The 19,181-nt window shown below is 50.3% G+C and overlaps 1 protein-coding gene across 1 annotated transcript in view; it reads right to left on the reverse strand.

Moving 5' to 3' along the window:
* Nucleotides 1–19,181, reverse strand: part of SHROOM4 (shroom family member 4) — a 128,300-nt gene that overhangs the window by 54,992 nt on the left and 54,127 nt on the right. The window contains 1 exon segment of the mRNA XM_069062392.1: nt 9,204–9,355. Coding sequence (XP_068918493.1) covers nt 9,204–9,355 — 152 coding nt within the window.

The following is a 19,181-nucleotide window of genomic DNA, read 5'->3' on the forward strand; positions in this document are numbered from 1 at the left end:
CTCTTCAAATCTCCCCCAAGGCAAAGCCCCCCATCTTAAAGGGCCCTCTGGGCTTTTTCTCCTCATCCAGTGGAGCCCCCAAGCTGGCCTGCTCTGCCATAGCCATGACTTCAGGGGAGCCTTTTCTCTCCAGAGCCCCCATCGGCTTCACACATGCCGCACCCAACCAGACACGCCATACCTTGACTCCAGAGCTCAAGGACATCCACCACCAAAGTGCTTAAATAAAGCAGGTGCTTATTAAAAGCTCAGGGACTGATTAATGGGCCAAAGGAAGGAAATTTTGTTTCCTGACTCAGTTGCTGTTGTTCTCCACTTAGCCCAAACCCAATTTAATTCTCCCAATGGACCCGTGAGGATGTCAGCACAGACACCATTCTCCTCATTGTACAGATGAGGAAAACAAAACTGAGAGAGATCTAATGACTCACCCAGGGTAACACAGCCCAGCAAGAGGATCAAGGCCACCACCATCATCCAGAGACATATGAAGATGGGGCCTGTGAGGAACAGATGAAAGCTGCCTGAGACATACAGAGGTCAAGTAACTCCCACAGTTGGTTAAGTAGTAGGAAGGACTGCAACACAGGTCTTTTTTGATAAAGCCAAGGCCAGCACACTACCCACCAAACCACAGAAACAAAAATTCCCACCAGTCCCTGCCATGTAAAAGATGCTGCAGCCAATGAAGGAACTGTGTTTGCCTGAGGCCTTGCAGGTGACTCATGGTAACAGTCTGCAATGACGAGGCCTATTTGGTGGAGACAGTGCTTCATTGGGCACCAGAGGCCTGGGTTGGAATCCTAGCTTGGGCCAAGGCATACATACATACCCAGAATGCTGAGGACAAAGACACCCCAGCACTGGCCCGTCTCTTTCTTGCTAGCCTGGCTGCAGCAGGCAGTGGCACAGATGCCCAGGTGGCCCTGGTGAATGAAGTCAAGGCTGCTCTGAGCTGAGCATTGGCAATGGCTGAGAGCACAGAGAAACATGCCAGGTAAATTGTCAAGACCTCAAAATGCCATGTCTAACCCTTCAGTCAGTGTGGAATCAAATCAACATTTTTGTCATTGTGGATTTCTTAATCTGATTCAACAAACATGTTCCCTTGAGAGGCCTACATTCCCCTGGAGGAGAGACCACATACACAGGTTAAATCCATAAAGTCTATCCAATGAAACACTGAGGCATTTAAGAAGGAAAGAGAGCTCAGAACCGAGGGGGGGCTCATGGAGAAAGCAGCCCACACCTAGCCAAGGAGTGTCCAAGGCAGAAATGAGGCAGGAACTCATTCCAGACTTGGAAGACCATCTTCCAAAAGCATGGAGGCTAGAGATGAGGAAGGTACATTAAAGAGAGCAACAGGCACTAAGACTGGAAAAGTGGAGGCCATGTATAGAGGGTAGTAAATGCCAGGCTAAGGATTTGGATTTTTTTTTCCTTTGGAGAGGGGAAGGCAGGGCAATTGGGGTTAAGTGACTTGCCTAAGGTCACATGGCTAGTTTTTGTGTTAAGTGTCCAAGGCCAGATTTGAACTCAGGTCCTCCTGACTCCAGGGCCAGTGCTCTATTCACTGTGCCACCTAGCTGCCCTTGTATTTTTTCTTAAAGGCACCAGGGAGCCAATGAAGACTTCTGATCAGGTGAGTGACATGATCAGATCGATGTTTTCAACTATCCATTTGGCAACTATGTAGGTAATAGATTAGAGATGTGAGAGAAATTAGAAACAGAGACCAAGCAGAAGGGCCTACATTTCTGCAGTAGTCCAGGTGAGATAATGAGTGCCTAAAGGAAGGGAAAGGTAGAGAGCAAAGTAAAAGCAGAGAGAAGAGGATGGGAGTGAGAGATGGTGGAGGGTTCAAATCAAACAGATCCAGCACCTGCCTGGGCAGTCAGGGTGGATCAGTGGAAACTGAGTGGGGAATCCTCATCATGTAGGAGTCAGTGATGTAAGACATCACATGGCAAATAAGGGCATCATCCGGGGCGGCCAGGTAGCACAGCGAGTAAGAGCACCGGCTCCAGTGTCGGGATGACCTGGGATCGAATCTGGGCTCAGATACTCAGCACCCACCCAGAAATAACTGGCCGTGTAACCTTGAGCAAGTTACTTAACCCCGATTGCTTAAAAAAAAAAGAAGGGCATCATCCCTAACGTTACAAAGATGCCCTTTTAGGGGCACGCGATGTAAAGAGGCCAGATCAGACAACGGTGAGATCATCTGAGGCAACAAGGACTGGGGATACAAAAAGAGACAAAAAGGCAGTCGCTGCCCTCAAGGAGCTCCAGTTCTAATTGGGAAGACAGCATGCAAACAGAAATAAACAAACTAAATAAGCAGGCAATGGTCAGCAGAGGGCAGGCCCAGGAATGAAGAGGCAAGAGATGACAGCAGGCTGCTGCCATGTTTAAGCCCTGAGCGATGACCCAGACAGAGAGTGCTAGGATGGGAGAAGGAGACAGACAGCAGGGGATGGGGGCGGGGGAATTGTGGGATCAAGGCAAGCTTCACGGAAGAGGCAGCAATGCTGGCCTGGGAGCCAGTAGGCCTGAGCACAGAATGCTGTTGGTAAAGTAGCCACAGGGGCAGCCCAGCAGCAATGGGGGGAGCAACAGATCAACAGGAACAGCCAGGCCAGAAGAAACAGGGTGGGGCAGGCCAGCAGCAGGAACAGGAGGAGGCCCAGTGGGAACTGTTGCTGTCTCTGGCTAAGGCACATTATTCAATGCTCTCCAGTGGCACCTACTGGCCTGTGCTTTTGGATGACAAGGGCTTAGCCCCCAAAGCAGCCACTTCTCTGGCCATCCTTCCTCCCTTCTCTGGAAGCATGATCTTGCCAACCCTGGAGCATCTATGTGGTCCGGAAGCCCCCCTTTTTAAGTGCCCTAAACCTGCCAATTCACAGGCTGGGGAGTGGTCAGGGGCCTTAGTGGCCATCTCGTCTGATGCCTATTGGGAAGGAACCTTCTGGCGCCTCTTCCTCCTCCCCATGGACAGAGGCCAGAAGAAAGCCAACAAACAAAGACCTCCAGGAAGGCTAAGCCCCCTCCGCCCCAGAGGCAGCCAAAAGCTGCCTGCACAGGATCCAATTCAGAGCAGGAAGGAGCCTTAGCCCCTCTGAGCCCTGCTGCTCATTTTACAGATAAGGACAGTCCTAGAGAGGAGGGCTAGTGAGTGGGAGAGCTGGGATTGGAGCCCAGACCCCCTGACTCCCATGGAGAAAGCTCCACACCACAACCACTGGCACCTCTTTCAGATTGTGACACCCATTCTTCCCCTAGCTGTTTTGTTCAAGGTCCCCTTAACAGGTCAAGGGTGCTATGAGAAAAGAATCTCCCAGCCTTATTTCAAGTAAAAGAAAGAGGACTGCACTGGAAGCCTCAGTTTCTTCAGCTGCGAAATGGGAACATGTGAATGTGTCCTCAAGGAGAAAGACTCTCCATCTCCTGCCTCTGCATCCTGTTGGCATTGTCTTTGGCACATCCTTTCTACTGCCTCGTTTATGTGTTTCCTAATACACCTACCCAGGAGTGCCGGGGTGCAGTGGGAGGGAGTCAGCTGTCATCTCCAACAGAATCTACGGTCCCTGAACTCAGGGACTGTTTGGGTTTGTCTCTGAATCTCAAGCACCAAGTACAGAGCCTGGCATGGCTAAGAGTGAGCTTTCTCTCTGGTTTTCCTGCCTATGACAAAATTCTTGGGGATACAAAGACAGGCCTGACAACAAGGCCTCGAACTCCCCAGGCCCTGTCCTCCAGGAGCAGATACTGCATGGACCTGCTCTTTTGGGGGCCCCTACAAAAGGAGAGCTTGATAATCATAAAGCCTGGCACAACCCTGATACATTATGTACACAGTGAAATGGGCCTTCCTTTACAATCCCAGAAACTAGACATTGTTATTACTGGACAAGCCAGCAGCCAAAGATCATAACCCAGATCCAATGGGCTGGAGACAGATCAGTTCCTGGGAAGGGGGCGGGGTTGGGGGGTGGAGTGTGACTCACCATCTACTTGACAATAAGGAAGTGAATGGAGGAAAGGAGGAAAGACAGCAGGGCCTGGCCAGGTGTGAAAGGTTTAATTGGACACCCAGGCTCCGCAAATGAATCCAGTGGGAGGTAACAGGCTTTGAAGGGGGAGTGAGAAGGGTCTGTGGCTTGGCCCTCCCTTGGCCCTTCCAGAGGAAGACAGACAGGATGGTTCCTGGGACAGGGGCTAGGCTTTGGGCTGGCCTGCAGCCATCTCTCCCCACTATGCACCTGGTCCACTCTGGGCCTCTGTTTCCCCCCATTGCTGGCAAATCTATCTTCTGAGGCCCCTTCCAGCTCAAACCATGCTAGGATCCTGGAATGGCCTTCAGGACCTCCTAACAGCCTCTCCCTTTTCCCCTGAAACCCAGCGAGAGCTACCAAAGCATCTCCCCAAGGCAGAGACCTGATCCGGGCCTCTCTAAAGGTTTCCCATAGTCCATCTCTGCCTCACCTCTCCAGACTACTTCCACACAATTCTCCTTTGCAGCCCTCCACTCCCGCTAAACCACACCCCTGGTCCTCTTCCCTTTCCCTCTCTCCTGCCTCCATGCCTTTGCCTTTCCACAAGCTGGGGCCTTGCTGGGAATGCACATCCCTGTCTGATCTCTAAGCTCAGAAAGGTTCCCCCACCTGGCCAGCAGGGCACCCTGCTCCTCCCTCCTCATTTTCTTCTACTATACACATTTAGCCCCATGCTGGGACCCCTCAGAGGAAGAACAAAAGCTTCCCTGAAGGCAGGGACTGTTAACCTGGTCTCTGAATTCCTGGCTCCTAGCATGGTACCGTCATGTAGCAGGCACTTATTAAAGGCTTGCTGGATCTGCTTCAATTACCCAAATTTCCACCATAGTGATTTTCCTACAGAACAGGTCCAGGTCTAATCAGGTCACTCCCCTACTCAATAAACCCCAGTGGCTCCCTAGGGCCTCCAGGACCAAATACAAGATGCTCTCCTTCATCCCCTGCCCCCTCCTCTCTTCCCAGTCTTCTCACTCCTCACTCCCCACCACATCCTCTCCCACCCAGTGAGCCTGGCCTCCCAGCTGTTCCATCTCTGGGCTCTGAACCTTCCCTCTGACTGTCCCCTTGGTCTGGAAGGTACATCCTCTCTGCTCCAACTACTGACCTTCCCATCTCCTTTAATCCCAACTAAAATCCCCCCTCCTACAGGCAACCTTCCCCAAGCCTGCTTCAGCCTATGTTTATCCTGTCTATAGGTCAATTTGTATAGATTTATTTTCATGTTATCTCTCCTATTAGACTGTAAGCCCCTTAAGGTCAGGGACTGGCCTTTGCCTCTTTCTGTATCCCCAGCACTTAGCACAGTGCCTGGCATATAATAAATGCTTCTTGACTGACTAACTAAAACCAGTGAGAGGAAAAGGGAGCTCTTCAGATCAGGGGCCCAGGAGGCTAGTCCGGGGTTATGATGCTGAGGGGCAGGGTAAGAGTTTTCCCCTCATTTTTTTTCACTTGTCAAAATCTAATCACCTGAACTCTAATCAAACCTCCATTTCACAAGCATTTATTAAGCACCCACTGTATACCATGCTTCTCATGTGCTCTTTCATCCAAATTCTTCCTTATTATCAACAATACTCGACGAGACACTTTGAAAAGCCCACCACAAATGGACAGCTGTATGAGTCATTATTTTCATAGGACTTGAGACCATGGCGGGCAGCTTTGTACAGTACAAAGCGTTCTGGCTCCAGCATCAATAGATACTGGTTCAAATCCCACATCTGACACTAAACTCATATTCCCTTCCCTTGACCTTCATTTCCTCATCTGTAAAATGGGGCAGTTGGACTAGCTGGTTCCCCCTACCCTTGTAGCTCTTTTTCCCAGCTTCTTCGATCCATCCCTTCAGGCTGAACAACAACATTTTCCAGGTTTCTTTGGCCTTCACCCCCATCCTTTAGCATAGAACTGGACTGTGGATCAGTGGAGAGAATACTAGACAGAGAGCTGTGTGACCTTGGGTAAATGGCTTTACTCCTGGGTCCTCAGTTTCTACCTCTGATTCTAAATGAACCAGGTTTGGGATTCTAATCTCAGTTCTGACATTTACTCCCTGCCCCCCAAATCTGAGTCTCAGTTTCCATCTCTGTCAAATGATGAGATTGAACTGAAGGACCTCTGTGGTCCCTTCAGGCTCAAAACCTCAAACCATAGGATTTCTGCCATGTGACCTTGGGCAAGTCAATTAAATTCCCTAGGTCTCAGTTTGCTCATCTTTCAAATGGCAACATCAATACCTGTCCCACATTATTGTAGGGAGAAAAGGACTTAGCTAAGGAAATGGCTGCTGCTAAGAAACAAAAGAGGAAACTGGTCCTGTAGGGCAGTGCACACAACATGCACAGACTAAGTCCTGCCACCAGGGGGCAAGCTCAGCCCAAAAAAGTCATCCCTGAGAGGACAGATACTTGGGCTCAGAGAACTCTGCCCAGGAGCTCAGAGAATGTCAGAGCCAGAAAAGAGCTGAACAACGGCAATGAGAGGGGCAGGGTGGCATAGTGAGCAGACTTGGCAGTCCCCAAGATTTGGGTTTGAATCTGTCCTCAGACACTGTGTGACCCTGGCTAAGTCAGTAGTCCCTCCCCCTATTTGGGCTCTTCTGTAAAATGAGAGGGTTGAACTTGGTGACCTCCAAGGGCCCCTCCCAGTGAGAGGAGGACTCATTACCTGCCCAAACACCTGAAGCTGTCTCTCTGCAATTCCACTCCAGTCACGTTTCGCCTCCCCCCCCCCCCCCCCGCCCGCTTCCCCCTTTGCTCCAAACAACAGGCTCATCCAATCCCATTTCACGTAGAGCTAAAAGCCTTCCCCCCTCCAACCTGCCCCTGCTCTTAGGTATTTATACTGATTCCTACAGAAAGTTCTAGCCTGGGTCCCCTCCCATGTAAACAGTACACCTGAGGAAGACCTGGGGCTATACTCAATCCAATCCCAGATGAACGAAAGGCCTTCCAAATGAAATGACAGGAACCTGAAAAGGACTAGACTATTCTAACATTTGTACCAGAAAAACAAAGTGGATGAAAAACATAGGTCACCCACACATGCAACTGGTTAAGTAGCCCATTTGCTTCATTAGTATGTACCTTGGACTGGAGCTGCAGACAGACAAGGTGGCAGGCTCAGAACCTATTTGGGTAGTGCTTTCAATGGTCCCAGACAGTTCAGGAAGAAAAATATCAAGGCTGTTAAACCCCAGAGCAAAATGGAGCTTTGGATGAATGCTGAGGACCTAAAATGGGTTGATCTGGGTTTTTTTTTAGCCATGTAGATGGTAAGACAAAGATCAAGGGAGGGAGAGGCCCATCCCTTGGGGCACACAGGACAAATGCTAGCAATGGCAAAAAGAAGGCAGAACTCCCTGAATGAAGACATAGATGGCAAGCCCATTTACCAACTTTTCAGAAGACATTCTGCTGGGATGGAAAGCCAGGACATTGGATGACCAAGTCAACACTCAAACTGATGCCAACAGGCTGGAGCGACACCTGAATGCAATCTAAAGAAAGCCATATTAATGCACTTTCCCCTTGGCCCCAGGGGGTGGGGGCACACAGGGCAGGTTTCAGCTCAATGGGAGAAAGGCCTTTCTAATGGTTATAGCTGGGCTGCGGCAGGAGCAGGAGGTATATGTAAGGAACATGCTACAGGGCATCCCTGGTCCTCTGGGAACTTGGCCAAATGGCCCCAACTTTCCTTCTTTTCCATTTTCCGGAACACCATCGACTCCTGATTCATCAACGGAGGTGAATCATCTTCAGGCTGGGATGACGGGCTGAGCATGTGGCTTCACCGGTCACTGAGGAGGTGGCCAGGGTGAGGCCCCGCCCCCATGCACCTAAATCACCAGGCCTGTGACCAGACAATATCCCAGGGCCCTTGTTTAGGGGGGATGTGCCACAAAGCTGAATGTGGCCAAATGGCTGGACTTTCCTAAAGGAGGGGAGACAAGGGATTTTCCAAAGCATAGGTAGGAACTGGATTAGGATTCTAGACAAAATCCTAGAATAGAAAAGTAAAGGCACAGTGCATCCCAGAGCTGCTGCTTGATGTCGAGATTCTCCTAGGGAGTCTGGAAGATCCACCCCTAGGCCAAGAGCGGAAAGGACTTCACCAACCTTAAACGCAGCCCGAGTGCTTGCTAGAACTGACCTTGTTATTATCTGACTGCAAATTCAAGGCAATGAGCATTTATTAAGTTCCTCCTTGGGACCAGGTTCTCTGGATACAACAGCAAAACCACAAAGAAGTTGTTCCTGCCTTCAGGGAGTTTACTCTCTACTAGGGGAAATAGCATTTCCAAAAATAAGTGAACTCTAAGAAGGCCGAGGAGAATAAGGCAGAGCAAATCCTGGACTATCTTGATCTCAGATGAATTGAAACTCTAACCAATCTAACCAAAAGGCAGTGGTGGGAGCAGCCAGCAAGTGGATAACAGGCACACATAGCCTAGCCCCCGTGGCACCTGGCTCAAACGTAGGGATGGAAAGGGCGGCACCAAGGACATCCCTGGAGGGGAAGGACATGGGCCAATTATGGGGTGAGAATGGGAGGGACAGAACCAGGTGATGGCCTCGAGTCATTGAGTAGAGGTTGCTGGGGACCACTGACCACGAAAAGGAGGCAGAACATAACACACAAAGTATTGAGCTGGGAATCAATAAGACTTGGCTTCAAATTCTGCCTCAAAACCTATCCAATGAGCCTCGAGCCCCTCCCTAGGATGTATCTCCCAAGTCAAAGGCAGATCGAAATCTGCAATGGTGGATGGAGTTCCTATGTCCCAAAGGTACTGACAGAGGAATAAGAATTCCCCAGGTCAAGAAATCCCAGAGAGGTCCTACTCTGTATCGATGAGCCCACAGAGCTGTCCAAATGCTGGAGAAGGCCGAAAAGTGTGTGATGGAGTGAGAAATCTTTGCTTTAAGAACCAATCGAAGTAAGAAAAAGTGGGGCATTTGAGAGCTTTGGGGTAGAATGGAAAATTCAGCTCTGGCGAAGACCTCTTCCCTAGTAGCCCTAGTTCCAGACGTGTTACCCTAATTCAAACTGGGAGCCGACAAATTGTAGGTGCCCGGCAGAGACGCGGCCATTGCCCCAGGTCTGACGTGAACCTGCACAAGGTGCCTCTTTCCACCTTACCTCCTGACGATCATCTTCAGGATGCGGAAGGAGCCCTTTATGAGGATGAGGGCTTCTTGTCGGGAGCCGTATAATGGGGTGCCATTGATATTCACCAGCTCATCCCCAATTCTCATCTTCCGGGACAGGGCAGCCTTGCCTCCATCTTCAATCTGGGATGCAAAGAACAGAACATCAATATCAAATTTTAGGGCCTTCCTCTCATCTCCTGAAAGCTTCTGCTTCAGCCCAGAAAAGGAGGTAGGACCCATGTTATTAGCCTCAGTTTACAAACACAGAAACTGAGGCAACTTGCCGACAGCTGCACATCCAGGAAGTGGCTGAGCTGAGATGTCAATTGACTGACATCCCTGACATCGCCCCTGCATTTTCCCCAAGTACTTAACTAGCCCATCCTGCACTGTCCCCCAGGGCTGGCCTCAGGCAGCACTTCCACAGAATAAAAGGGCTCTGAGGACTTTCTTCAGCTACTAGAAAAACATCCTTGGCAAAGAAGCCACAGAAAGGGCCCAAACAGCCCCAAGAGACCTGTCCAAGGTCCTTTCCAGTCTTGGGATTCCTCACCATTGCTTCTTAGGTGGATGGATTAGGCCAAATGGAGCAGACATAGGTACTTTTTCATACATAAGCAATCCAATTATCCACACGATAGTTATCCCCAGCAAAACTTGCTCTCGATACTTATTGATATTGTTACCTGTCTGGCTCATTAAGCTGTCCCTTTACACAAATGAGATCTCTGTTTATTCCAGCCTAGAGTAGGGTGAAAGCAGAGACCTTTTCAATCAAAGCACCTAATTAACAAGGCCTCGGGCCAAATGCCAGACTCACTGCTTGCATTCACCAATCCCCCCAGGGTGGGCCCCAGAGCTCCCTGGGGCTACAGCCTCCTCAGCCGCATCACCCATGACAATGACGGGCAGCATCACATGACAGCAGGCCATCAGAGCAGACAGCTCCGGATTCTCCAGAGGCATGTGCAGAGATGACAGACCTTAAGAATCTGCTCTTGTCAAGTCTGGGCGATTCTGCCAGGCCCCCCCTTTTCTGTCTCCACTCCCCGCCCCCCCCAACCCCACTTCTCAGGTCTGAAATTCTCCCAGACATGGGTTCAAATCTCACAGATTGGCTTAGCTCCAGTCAATCTCTAGGACAATGTTCCAAGCATATATTAATTTATACAAAATATGCGACAGATGGCCCCTTGTCTCCTGGGGACTGGCTAGACAAACTCCTCATACAACAAGGCCTTCCCTCATCCTGACAGCTAGAGCCCAGAAATCCTGTCCTTACCGTTTTCCCAAAACATGATGCTCCCTGCTCCCTGTGAAGAATCCTTCTATCTGGATGGGGAAGTGAGGCAACTCTTTGGTTCTGCCTACATCCAGTCTTCAGTGTGGTTTCTCAACTGCATTTTAGGGGTTTCAGAGTTTCTGAAAAGCTTTCAAAATACATGAGGTGGGGGCCAACTGCTCCCTGTCCTGTCTACTAGGATGCCATGTCAAGGGTATTTTTATGGGCCTACAATGATCTGATATCCAAATACTGTTGATTCAACCACAAACATGATGATGATTTTTTTTCCCCGCTGGTAGCATCACTTACATATTGGAGAATGGGAGCAAGACAGTAACTGCCCAAGGATCCTGTTTCTGACATTTCTACAGTGCTCCAAGTTTGTAAAGCACTTCAGGTTGGTATGGACACCCATGTGGTGTCGGCACGGAAGGTCAGGAGCCCAGCTATTATCATCACCACTTTACAGTTGAGAAAACAAGTCAAGTGAAATGAAGAGATTTTGCCCAGGATGTCAGGAGTGGGATCTCAACATAGGCAACTCCGAGTCCAATACTCCATCTGTCCCACCCCAATGTTCTTAGAACAGTCTTATGCCTGCCTTATGACTTCTGGGAGTAAAGATCTGAGGTTCCTTGTCAAAAGAGGTCCACACACAAGCTTCTGATGGCGTTCCATTAAGAAATAAGGGCTCCCATCACAGCAGCAATGATGCTGGCTGCTTAGACTGGGCCTTTGGCAAGGGCTGGGAGTGAAGAGCAGGACATGGAGACAGAGGCACTTAGCCAGAGGCCCTGATGACTGTGTGAATGTGGTGTCTGACACAAGAAGGGCTAGGATTCTACCCAACTGAATGTCCCTCCTTCTCTGGCCCACTCTGACTCAGAGACTCAAAGGCAGCTGGTTCTGCTTCCGTGTGTGTACCTTTGTATAAAACAGCACAGCCTTTAACAGTCTCAGACCACCCTCAACTGGCTGGCCTACACCTTGGGTAAAGCCGACTGCTTGGGTCAGTTGTATGGGCAACTTCATTGCCCAAAATCAGACCAAAGGTGACAGTGAGACAGAAGGACATGTCTTCTATGAATCAATAAACTCCCTGGTCAGACAAGAGGCGTGTGTGACTGAGAGCCAGAACTGCGCTAACACAAGCCCAGATGGTCTGTCTGGCGGAGTCCTGAGGTGAGTGGAAAACTTCTGCTTGAGACAACAGAAAAAAGTCCCACTCCTCACTCTCCCCCTCCAAAAAAATGATAGCGACTCAAACATCTTCGGACAACTTTCTGAAGAGAGCTGGAGCCCGTTAACTCTCTCCCAAAGCCCTTCCAAATTCTAATCAAATTACTGTTAATTCAATGATTCATTAACAATTCTAGTTAGCATATTTGTTTTCAATGGAATTTATGACCCAGGCGAGCTCTATGTTTTTATGAGCTGTATGCACTTTATGAGCCACGGGAGCCCCTCACAGAATCACTCCATAGGACTAGGCACAGAATTTTACTATTTTCGATCATTAGATGGCTTTCTACTCCTTGCAGCTTTACTTTAATGACATACTGTTGGTCCCAGGGCTGACTTACTGGAGGCTAAGTCCTTGACCAGGAAAGCACTCCTCCTCCCCTCTAACACTACCTCCCTTCCCCCAAGCAGGATCAGACAACCAGCCAGAAGTTCATGGTGATGGGGCAATCTACCTACGTTCTGGGCATCCAAAGCCAATGTTCTTTCCTCCTTCCTCCCTTTGTTACAAATCCCAAGAATGAAAGAATGACTATACTGAGTTAGGGACATGGGTCTAGCACCTCCCAAATTGACTCTGATGACTCTCAAACCTGGAGAAATTTTGTGGGAGTGCTTGCTCAGCCTCCTATATAAATCTTCAAAGTCAGAGGACTTGAGGGATAGTGGAAAGTGCCCATAATTTGGAATCGGGGGACCTCAGTTCATGAAATCACAGAATTTGAGAATTGGAAGGGACCTGATCAGTCACCATTGTTGTCTGTGCGCCTCTAGCACTTAGCACCTAACAGGTGCTTATTAAAGGCTTGTCAAGTGAATGCTTGGTGAAAAGTCACATTTCAGAGGCTTTACCTGAACCCACTCAGTGTAAAGGGCTTTGCCCACTGTACAAGCCTTCTTTGCCAACTTAGCCCTCAGCTGTGTGGCTTGGTGGACAGAAGACTCTGAAATTAATTCCCTCAATGCTTCACCACTGAGTAAAAGGGCAGCTCCTGAGTAAGGGAGACTCAAGTTCAAGCTTGGCCTCAGACACTTATTAGCTGTAGATGAACCCCTGTCAGTCTCAGTTTTCTTAGCTGTAGTTCTTATAAGGATCAGGCTAGACAATATTGGCACAGTGCCTAGCACATGGCAGGCACACGGCTATACCCCCTTATATACACACTTACCCCCTTCCCTCAAATGACCTAAAACAAATCAGGCCTCAGTTCCATTGATCTAATAAAGAGTTTGGACTAGTATAGTTTGGCCTCAAAGCAGTCAGAAGTAGCCTGTCAGACCCCTTCTCTGCCGGCCAAGGGGGCCAGTCTGGGAAGCGCCATTGGATTCCTGGGCACTGGCTAGCCCAGGCTCCGACATCATCTACTTCCCCGATGCTCCTCAGGAAGCTCACCTCAAGGATCTCTGCCCAACATGGCAGCAGCAACAGCCACATTCAGCTCCAGAAACTAGGAGACACAGAAAGTCAGCCATTCGAAGGTTGCAGCCAGTTCCCACTGCTTTCTCAGAGGTGGGGCCGCCCTGCTAGCTAGCTGGAATCTCCCATGTTAGGTGGCTTTCAGAGCCAGTACAATGTGAGAAAGCAGAAAAAGGAATGAGCCAATATGTTCAGTAGGGTCTGTATTACCCTGACTGGCAACTTACGTTAACAAACATTTACAAACTATCTTCTGTGTGCAAGGCAACTTGAGACATCTCCCTAATATCTTGGGTTTGAACCAAATCCATTTGTGCCTGTTGATAAATGATATTGTGATTGAATCTCCACACATCTTCCATTTCTATAGCGCAGGAACCCAGGCTCAACGTTTGCCCAGATCAGCTGACAATCATAAGCCAAACAGTAATTTCAAAAAACTGGTGCTGACAGTAACAGATGATGACCCTTCACCGTGGGACAGACGTTTCCATTTAGGAAGCCACTCACTGGTCTTTCCTGCTCTACTTATCAACTTGGGCTGATTTGGAAAGGAAAAGGACGAGATGAGCAGTTACCAGCAATCTATGACTGGTTCTGTCTGACCCTCCATGAAGAACTTAACCTGTTCTCACCTGGACAGCAAATAGAGCATTCCAAAGTTGTTCCAACTGGATGGTCCCTTGGAGTTTATCTGCTTCAATCCCTTCCTTTTATGGAGGAGGAAACTGAGGTCCAGAGAGGCTAATGGACTTTCCTAAAGTCACATGGCTAATTAAAGGCAGAAAAGGAGGTTGAACAAAAGTTTTCTGACTCTTACTCCAAGTCCCCTAAGCCCCCACGGTCCTTCCAGGATACTGCCACCAAAAAGGGAGCAAATCTGAAGACTACACAAATGAAGAAGAAGACACAATTGGAGGATGTACAGAACTGTGCAAAATATGAGGGTGTTGGGGATGACCAGGACAGCAGGTGAGTCAGGCATGTAGTGAGAGTGACCCCCAGATGCTCACCGGACATCCATGTAAGGTCAAACAGTCTAGAAGAACGCCTGGAACAGAAGAATGGGGGGGATGAGCAAGAGAGGCCCAAGATGAGAAGGAAGGACAGCTGACATCCATGAGTACCCAGAGCCACATGTGTCCATGTATGTACTGCAGACATACTGCAGACAGCTGGGCTCCACCACCACCCAGCAGAGCATCAGGAGGAGTAGGGGGTGGGTGGCGATGGGAAGATGTACCAGGCTGATCCCCAAGACTGCCTCTAGCCATAAAAGGCTGGGATCTTAGCCCATGAGTCCTCCAGGTAGGCAGGCAGGCCCTTAACATAGCCAAGGAGTCCCCTCTTCTACTGAGAGCATATCGGATGATGAAGGGGAAGTGGAGAACACTAGAACCCATCCCTTCAAGGAGCCACACTTCTATCTGAACCCATCTAAGAGCTTGGCCCCCAGGCCCTGGGGAGTCAACCAAAGGGGTGAGGGAGAAACCCCTGTCTAAAAAGGCCCACAGTCACCCTGGGTAAAGGAAACCCAATATGGTCATTTTGGCCCTAACCACAAAACTGAATCCAGAGAAGTGGAGTTCCCAGAGCAGGATAAATAAGGTGTTACCTGAGGTGTGACAGCCCCTTTGGACTTCAAAGAGACACCCTAATTACTTCTTTAGATAACAGGGTCTGCCTTGTTGACATGACAGACCCTGAAGGTTTGCCGATAAAGGAAATGGTGCTGAGATTAGACAACTTTTACCTAGCTCATCAGGGATCCTGTTTTGGCTCACAATTCCAATGCTAAAACCAAGGCATTAAAGCATTTGTTTTACTCATGTGGGCAAGCCCTCCCCGGCTCCAGCCCCAGTCCAGCCCTGCCCAAAGTCTGAAATATGGTTTCAGTCCTTCATTCAACAAACCATTCATGCCAACCAAGTGTGCCTGGAGGACAGGTAAGAGATTGGAGAGTCTCAGATGAAGCAAGACACGCTCCTGCCTCTGTGCAGAGCACAGTGTGGCCAAGGGAGAAAGGACACATGAACCCATAAAGCATTAGAAAAACAAGACATTGTTTTACAAAAGGGGCCAGACTAATTCAAACAGAAGCTTGTAGTCTGGAGACCCTAAATCTTAGATCCTCCTCCCACATACTCCCTATGTGACAAGTCCCTCCTTCCCTCTCTCTCTGACCAGGAAGCTGGCCCCATGACCTCAATAGCCCTTTCCAGCTCTAGACCAAAGGGCCTGTGAGAAGTTCACAAAAGAGGAGCAGCAGCCACATCTGTCCTATGGCAAGCCCAGTCACAGAAGCTCCTTCCAACAGGAGAAAGGCTGCGAGTCAATGTGTCCTTTGCACAGACAGTTCTGAAGGCTAACGGAGAGACTGCACTGTCACATGTGCGCAGTTACGCTGTCAAAGGATCCTCTCAGTTTGTCAGCGCCATGACTCGGCTCTTAAAGCTTGTGGGAGATGACCCACTGAGTTCAAGCCGACCTGGTCTAGCTCCGCTCATGTTCCCATAAGCCCAGCTCCCCGGCTTTCTTGGTCCCCTCATTTCTCAGAGCTCAGCACTGGACGTTTCCAGATAGACATCAGGAGAATAGAGTCACCACAGCCTCTACGTTGAAAGCAGAAAAGTGAGCTGACGTGGTTCCTGAAAGCTACTGAGCCATCCCAGGCATGCCAAGACGGGGACTGAAAGCCTGACTGTCAGCACTTTGTAAGTAACAGTAAGGAACAGGGGCCAGCCCTCTTCCAAGGGGCTACAGGCTAACACCAGAGCGCCCCTCTATACAAGCAATAACCCATTCCCAGGCCCCCAGAATCATTGAGGCAGCTCTGCTTTCTAAAACCCAAAGGGATGATCTATCGCCAGATGCAGCCCATCCCAGGAAGGAGCAGGAAGGTCCCCTGTCACAGGACATGATCACTACAGTCAGAAAGGCCAGGTAGATAACCACAGGTGGTTCAGGAAGGCAGGAGCTGTAGCCAGCAGGCCTGAGGAAGTTTCTCTCCCTTTCTGAGGTTGTCCTGTTGAGGACCCACTGAGCCCAAGCTCCTGGGCCGGTGTTTCTAAACTGGATAGAATACTGTGGAGCTGACATCAGGAGACCTCCATGAGGCCTTGAAGAGTCCAGTCGGGCACCTCTTTGTGGTGGGTTTCCCTGAGGGGAGCCTCAGGCAGTGGGCTTTCATTCAAGCTACTTCAGGAGGTCTTGGCGTGCATCAAACGAGCGTGCTTAGACAATGACAACTGTCCCAGTCATCCATGACTGTGGCCTACACACACACACACACACACACACACACACACACACACACACACACACACCTTCTGGGCACCCAGAGGAACCAGAAGGGAGAAGAGGTAGCCTTCTAGCTCTCCAGCAAGTTTCACAGTATTCTGGGAGCTGATCTAAAGCATCCAATGCCCATTAGGCCAGGTTTCCTCACCCAGAGCTTCCAAAATAGCAGAGGAATAGGAAGACTTGGGCAGGGTTGGGGGAGGGGAAGGGGAGTGTCCTAGGCCAAGTCCCTTCCATCTCTGGCATCCTGTGATTCTGTAACCCTTGGTGTGTGTGCACTGCTGAAGCAAGTGGCCCCACAGAACATCTATCAAGCCAGACTCCGTATGTGGATGTCGGGGAGGGGAAGGGGATTCCATGCATCTTAAAAGACTCAGTCCCCTCTGCAAACCCTTCCAGAAATGTTGACTGTTTACCGAGTCAGTGGAATGTTCTGAACTTGGGGACAAAGCAGATGGCGCACCTTTGGACGGCCGGCCTGGGCTCCCCAGGGAGAACGCAGAAATTACTCTCTCCTCCTCTGTCTCTCATTAACATGCCTTCAATAATCTACAGCTCAACTGGCCCTGCACATCGTAAAACAGGAACATGCATGCAGGCCCAGGAGGCTGGAGGCCAGGGATTTGGTTAGTTAATTTATTGGGGGAGGGAGGCCCTCCCACCTCCACCGCCCCCCCCCAGCAGTTGTGCTTTAAATAACAATCTTCCCGAGCAACACGCAGCTGGAGTGGAGGAGGAGAGGGGAGAGCCAAAGTGGGGGCCAGATGGTGGGAGCGTCACTCCAGGGCAAAGTCCGAGGGCCAGTGGGGAGCCTGTGTGTGCTGGGGGGGAGGGCACCCCTGCTTTTTTCTAATGAGCTTCCTGAGGCAGGGAGTGTTTAGAACTAAAGAGAATGATATTTGGGTCTGAACTGATTTGCAGCCACGCACCTCACTTTCCTTGGAGGCCGGGCCCCTCCCACGGAACAGCAGCCAAATATTCTGAAAATATTCACCTCTGGGCTCAAAATAAAGACAGAAGGTGCCTATCTGCAGCTGCCCCACCCCCCAGACCCAGCCCATGAACTGAAGCCAAGATGCCACAAAGAGCCATTCATTGGCCAACATCCTGGCAACCACCAGCCCCCATCCAACCTGCCATTCTCTCAGGCAGCTCAGAGCGACAAGCAGCAGGGGGATGGGCATCCTGCTCTTACCTGAGGGACCTCGTGCAAGGTCCTTTCTTCCCCTCCCTAGACCTGTTCCATCTGTGATCCTCTGACCCTCTGTAGCAAACTGTACTCACTGGTCACCCCCAGATGGTGCTACTACTGGTTGGGGACAGGGTGACAGGCAGAAATGGACCCTTCCCTCCTCCTCAGAAAGACAGAAATCAGAGCAGGGGCTTAGCTTTGGTCCTCCTGCTTTGGACCTACCACTAGCTGGCCAGCTGGGGGCCCAGTTGCACGGGCCTTCGCAGACGTCCTGGCAGGCTGGGGTCCTTCCTCATTCTGTCAAGAATCTGCTCCCTTGGAAGGTCATTGGCACAGACTTAAGTTGGGCCTCAGAGAGCTTTAGCCTGTGGCTGCTCAGAAATGCTGGGTGTTGTCTGAAGACTTGGGGTGGGGCACACCGGGCACACACATCCCTTATCAAGATGTGAAGACAACCAATGGTCCAGATCCCTCAGGAGCCAACTTCCTATACATGCCAGTTTGTCCATTCCCCTTCCTTTGCTTCCTCCCTCCTCAAGGCACCTTCCCTTCATTCATCTATGCACAGATTATCTAGTAGAATTATTATCTGGTAGAAGGTGCCAAGCCCTCAGGCTGATAAATGGTAGCTCCTCGAGGGCAGCCCTAGAGCCTCCCACAAAGCACTGCACCTAAGAGACACCTGAATCTACGTCTGCAACCTAGAGTTGGGTCCAAAGCAGCTCTTGAAAGTCTAGGTGATCTGGGCTCAGGGCCCCGCCTCCTGGCAGGTTAGATATTTCGTTTTACAGATGAGACCGCTGAGAACAGAAGAGGGTGATTCACCAAAAGCACATAGCTCTTAGGTGTTAAGATGTTCTCTCACGAAAGGAGCTATTGGGACTGCATCTCATCCTTCCTCCCCGAGCACCCACTGGGATCCCAAGGCAGAAACCTGGCCCAGAAAGCCCCTCTCGGCAGCACGGTGCAACACAGAGAGAGGCTGGGGGCGGGGGGAATCACCCAGCCTCCTTCTGTCTCCAGCAAAGTGAGGGAAGGGCTGACTACGTGACCTTGGAGGGGTCTGTGAAGGAAGGAAAAGGCATCTTCCCCAATTCTGATTGCTGGCTCCAGGTCCTCTTTGAGCTAAGCCTAGAGGTGAACGTTTCTGGAATGTTGGGCCAGCTGTTCCCGGTGACTGCCGACTGAGATTCAGCTCCCATCTGGAGCCCGAACCATGTAGCCTCCCCATGCTTTGTAAACCTCTCTCAGATGCACGAATTCAGACAGTGCCTCCCCTGGCCCCACCCTTCACCCCATGAACCCAGAAAGGTCCCAATGCTCCCAGCGTCTGGGAATTCAGGGAGGCCTCTGCTCTGCCTTCCTGTACACTCTCTGCCTCACAACGAGGTCTTTCATTCCCCCAGCCCTGAGTGGTGGAAGGGCCAAGCCAGATGCTGGGGCCCAAAGCAGACTGCAGTGGGATTTTGAAGTTAGCTAACCACTTCCCCCCAGCCCCAGCCCTCTCTCTCTCTCTCTCTCTCTCTCTCTC

This window comes from Petaurus breviceps, unplaced genomic scaffold (assembly GCF_028583685.1).
Source record: "Petaurus breviceps papuanus isolate PSGF00001 unplaced genomic scaffold, PetGlider_PUasm1.0 90451, whole genome shotgun sequence".
Classification (NCBI taxonomy): domain Eukaryota; kingdom Metazoa; phylum Chordata; class Mammalia; order Diprotodontia; family Petauridae; genus Petaurus; species Petaurus breviceps.